We start from the raw sequence: 4,335 nt of genomic DNA, 5'->3' as shown, positions 1-4,335 counted from the left end.
GAATCTCGGTGCCTCGGCTCCAACTATAGTTTAGGTTAGGTGTTTTCAGTCCTCGCATTGGCGGCACTTGGTTGGATGGCGACACTTCATCTTTGAACTGGTCTTCCGGGCTTCGATCCTCCTCAAGTTTGTCCTCGGGTGGTGTTGATGGAACTCCCATCTAGATTCCGATCGTCTCATTGGAACAACAAGGTTAGGATTACTTGTGGTCGTGCTTGATGGCGAGAGATCTGGTGTGGGGCACTTCAGATTGATCCAAGGTTCAACCATGACAATTGTGGCTCTAGGACGCCGGTCCTTAGGGACATATGCATGAATACTTCCCGACCGTCATCGACAACTTCAGGTCAGCTCCGGGAGGGGAGCGGTGCATCGGTGACTCGTTCTAGCAGCACAGTGGTCATTCAGTGGTCTAAGGACGTCGATGTAAGTTTTATTATGTTTGAGTTTCTTTCTACTTTTGGTGAAATTTGACGGTCGTTCTGACTCCTTTCCGAAAAAACAACTAATGAAAATATATTATTTGCCAACATAAAGTGGGTAGATTTTTTATAAGGTACCCTTTAAATAGCATTTAATAATAAATATTTTCTATACAATTTTAAATTCTATTCTATACTGTTTCCAGATATGCTTTGTTTTGTATAGTAATATGATATTACCATAAAGGTGGTGCATGGCGCATGCAAATATTTCAGCAGTTATTTGGCAAGTATGCCTATAATGGGACCGTCATTAATGAGTATAGGCTGTCCACAGTTTGCTCTATTTGTCACGTCTGCCTATCCTCCACTCATACTTTTTGGGAGGTATTAGACTCTTAGCATCTTTGTTTGAACCTTTATTCATTTGCTTAAATGATAAGCATACCCGACATACCTTCTTCTTCCTGCTTTCTTCTTCCTCATATGAATCTGTCGATTCAAAACTAGCTACTCTTCTATCCTCCCCTAAAAAAAAGAAGAAGCAACTCATCCTGCTGTATGCCTTCCACACCTTCCATGGCACCCGATCTAGTGAATGCTTCAAATTCTTACTATATGCTTCTTCGAGAGTTGTTCTTCCGTTTGGTCTTTGGTCTTCAAGTTGAGTCTTCCCTTTCCATGGAGATAATTGCCTTTTGGTTGTGGCTCCAAGGGAATGGCCAAGTTGATTTCCTTCGGCGCATATACTCTTTTGGTGACAACCATTTTTGTGCCCTTGTTTCTTCTGTAAAACGTTTTCTGGAACTTCTCCATTTCGGATTTGATGATTTAGCGAGCAGATCTATACCAAGAAGTGACTTTAAGAAGGAAGCTGTTGAAGGAATTTCTTTCTACCTCAATGGTATCTGTTACGAGGCCTTGGAAGATCTTCGAGAAAGAATAGAGATGGATTTTATCCATAATCAGAGGACATATCTGCGCCATGATGCCTATGGACAGTCCATGACTGATCGGGTTCCTGTAGGCTCGGTAAGACTAGGTAGGATTATTATTTAGTTACCGATATTCTAGAAAAAAAAATTAGTTACCGAGGATCGGATCTGTTACTAGTTGAAGGTTTTACCCTTTTGTGATTTACCTTATCATCCATGCAGATGACTGATCTATACCTACAAATAATGAAATTGTTGGCCTTGGTCCCTGTACACTGATGCTAGGTGTAGATCGATTGATCTCGCCGGGACACACGCACACGACGAGCGTGTCACTCTTGTAGTTTATTGCTTTGATCTTGTGTTACAGGGGTAGGTTATAGGTATATATAATGCAGCCATAGCTAGCTATATATACTCTCCTAATCCTATACGGTGATTGATTCTTGTCCTAGCCGGACTACAACAGCGTGGTTAATTCCAACAAACATCAGTAGTATTTTAGTTTTTGATTGTTGGTTTTAATAAGATAGTTAACTGCTCATGCGGAGTAGTAAGATCTGTTAGAGTTTGTGAAGTATTTTCTGCCTTTTTCTGATCACAAAGTTCCTTTGTAGCCTTGCTTTGAGATCCGTACTCTCCAACTAACTTATAACAAGCAGATTTCTCTTTTTTGTTTCTCTAAAAATGAAATTTCTGATTTACCAAGTCATCTATGCAGGAGCACCTTCTCAGCAAGATCAAAGCTTTGTATGTCAACACTCCAAATCATGATGGAGAAGACACAAGTTCTAGAAATATCCATGTTCAAACAAGTCATATAAATGACGAAGTACACGATTATCATTCAACTTCCCGTTTGGTGACATCATTGGATAGCTTGAGCTTAAGAGAGAAGCATAATGATGCAGTAAGAACGCCATAAATTCTATGCATCGTGATTATATGTCACTAATAATTATTTGCATGTTCATTCTTTTATTTTCTGATGAGACTTGATAGCTTTCATCCAATACTTTGCAGATCATGCAACAATCATCTGATGTTCCTAAAAGCTCGGTGAGAGTAGTTCAAATCTGCAATAATGAAATATCTGTTAATAGTTTGTGAAGTATTTTCTACTTTTTCTGATTCACCAAGTCATCTATGCAGAATCACCTTCTTACCAAGATCAAGGCTTTGTATGCTAACACTCCAAAGCATCCTGGAGAAGGCACAAGTTCTAGAAATATCCATGTTCAAACAAGTCAAATGCATCATGGAGAAGGCTCAAGTTCAAGAAATATGCATGCTCAAACAAGTCATATGTTCCACCATGATTATCAATCAACCTCCCGTTTGGCAGCATTGCTGGATAAGTTGAGCTTAAGAGAAAACCATAACGATGCGGTAAGAAAGCCATCATCACTGATCATTCTTTGCATGTTCATTTGTTTATTTTCCAATAAGACTTTATAGCTTTCTTCCAAATACTTAGTGCAGTTCCTTGCCTGAAGAGAAAATAATAATATATTTCTTTGCAGATCACGCAACAACTATCTGATGTTCCACCTGATGAGAGAACTTTGTTCGTGACATTTTCCAATGGTTACCCACTGACCAAAGATGAACTGTATGATTTTTTTATGAGGTATATGCCTTTCATTTCAGTTCATTACATACGTAATAGGGACAGCCTGCATGCAAGTTGAATGATTTTTCTATTTTGGTCAGTCGACTGATCTAAAAATTCTGTTTGTCGATTTGCTCCATATCTTTCATCACCCAGCTCCTTAGCAGTACACAGCTGTAGCTGCTTACTTCATCACCCAGCTGTAGCTGCTTTATCACTAGTTGATTTTTATATTTGCATGTGTGTTCCTACGTACTAGCAGAGATGCTTTCATCCCCTCGCAAAAAAAAAATGAAAAAGAAAGAGATGCTTTCATCATCCAGCTGTAGCAAACATGCATAGGGCCGCTAGTTCTTTCAGGCGTAGGTCAGCGAGAGATCGGTCATTTTTATGTAGCCGGGCTGCTTTAAAACAGACGAAAAGATTGACTAACTAAAAAAGATTTCATGTGACGGAAGAATAGCAAAAACGATTAACATATAAATTCCATTTAAGTTCGTGACACAAAATTGTGCACAAATAGAAAACCGGTTTTTTTTCTCGAATATCCACGAGTGTGCATATTATATATTAAAGAAGAAAGGCAAAGAGTGCATCGAAAGCAAAATACAAAGCATTAACCAGATAATAATCAAAAGAAGAAAAGGGCCAGTCGTATGAAATTCTAATACTTGTGGTAAATCCGATTTTGCACCATCCAATGGACAAATGAAAGCGCATCAAAATAAAAATTGACATGCGCCAAATTTGTTCTCAGCTGATTTTTGAGAGGAGCAGTCGGCCCTATGCAACCGTAAAGCAGAAGCCCACTAGATACTTGGGCTTGGTTTTGAACATAAGTTTAGTTTCCTGCCCCCGAGTGGAGCTTCAGAACTAGTTCTTTCTTACTAACAGCAGCTGGCTCCTGTCGTAGGAGGTCTGGTCGTTTTGCTATTTCGATGCTTTTATGAACAGCGTTTGGTGCTTGTATCCAGTGCCATTTTGGTTTAATTAATATAATCGGGTTCGGGAGCTCCTCCCTGTTTGTCTAAAAAAGCTGTCCCAATACTTGGTAAGACACAAGACAAAAAATGAACAAAAAAACAAAGTATTTTCTAAGAAAAATCGAATTAGTGCCATTTGTATTACCCTTTAAAAATAAAGAAAATGAAAACTAAAGTAAAAAATAATAAAAAAATATTTTTTATAACATGCAAGTATAAATATATAATAGAGGAAATTTTGCTAAAATAAGTTTTCTCAGAAGGATTGAATTAGTGGCATCCATATTACCCAAAAAGAATAAAATAAAAACAAAAAATATGATGACAAAATTTGCGCACAATTTACACAGAAATTGTGCTTTGTTACAATGTGCAAGAATAAA

At 38.1% G+C, this 4,335-nt stretch overlaps 1 protein-coding gene across 1 annotated transcript; it reads left to right on the top strand.

Annotated features, from left to right (window-relative positions):
* Window positions 1-908: 908 nt before the first annotated feature.
* On the top strand, window positions 909-3,083 carry LOC147989976 (uncharacterized). Its single transcript, XM_087536756.1, has 6 exons — window positions 909-1,454; window positions 2,079-2,267; window positions 2,381-2,416; window positions 2,510-2,746; window positions 2,881-2,987; window positions 3,071-3,083. Exons 1-6 carry the CDS (start codon window positions 984-986, stop codon window positions 3,081-3,083), a joined length of 1,053 nt encoding a protein of 350 aa, XP_087392882.1. The 5' UTR covers window positions 909-983.
* The last annotated feature ends 1,252 nt before the right edge of the window (window positions 3,084-4,335 follow it).

Source organism: Triticum urartu, chromosome 1A (assembly GCF_056163025.1).
Source record: "Triticum urartu cultivar PI428250 chromosome 1A, HENAU_Tu73, whole genome shotgun sequence".
Classification (NCBI taxonomy): domain Eukaryota; kingdom Viridiplantae; phylum Streptophyta; class Magnoliopsida; order Poales; family Poaceae; genus Triticum; species Triticum urartu.
This window is presented reverse-complemented; position numbering and strand designations above follow the sequence as displayed.

What these genes read in the sequence shown, in the direction of transcription:
- LOC147989976 (XM_087536756.1), top strand. Translation starts at nt 984, where the DNA reads ATGCCTTCCACACCTTCCATGGCACCCGATCTAGTGAATGCTTCAAAT. An exon ending in CTGATGTTCCTAAAAGCTCG is followed by an intron (nt 2,417 to 2,509) that starts GTGAGAGTAGTT and finishes TCATCTATGCAG; the next exon opens with AATCACCTTCTTACCAAGAT. An exon ending in GAGAAAACCATAACGATGCG is followed by an intron (nt 2,747 to 2,880) that starts GTAAGAAAGCCA and finishes ATTTCTTTGCAG; the next exon opens with ATCACGCAACAACTATCTGA.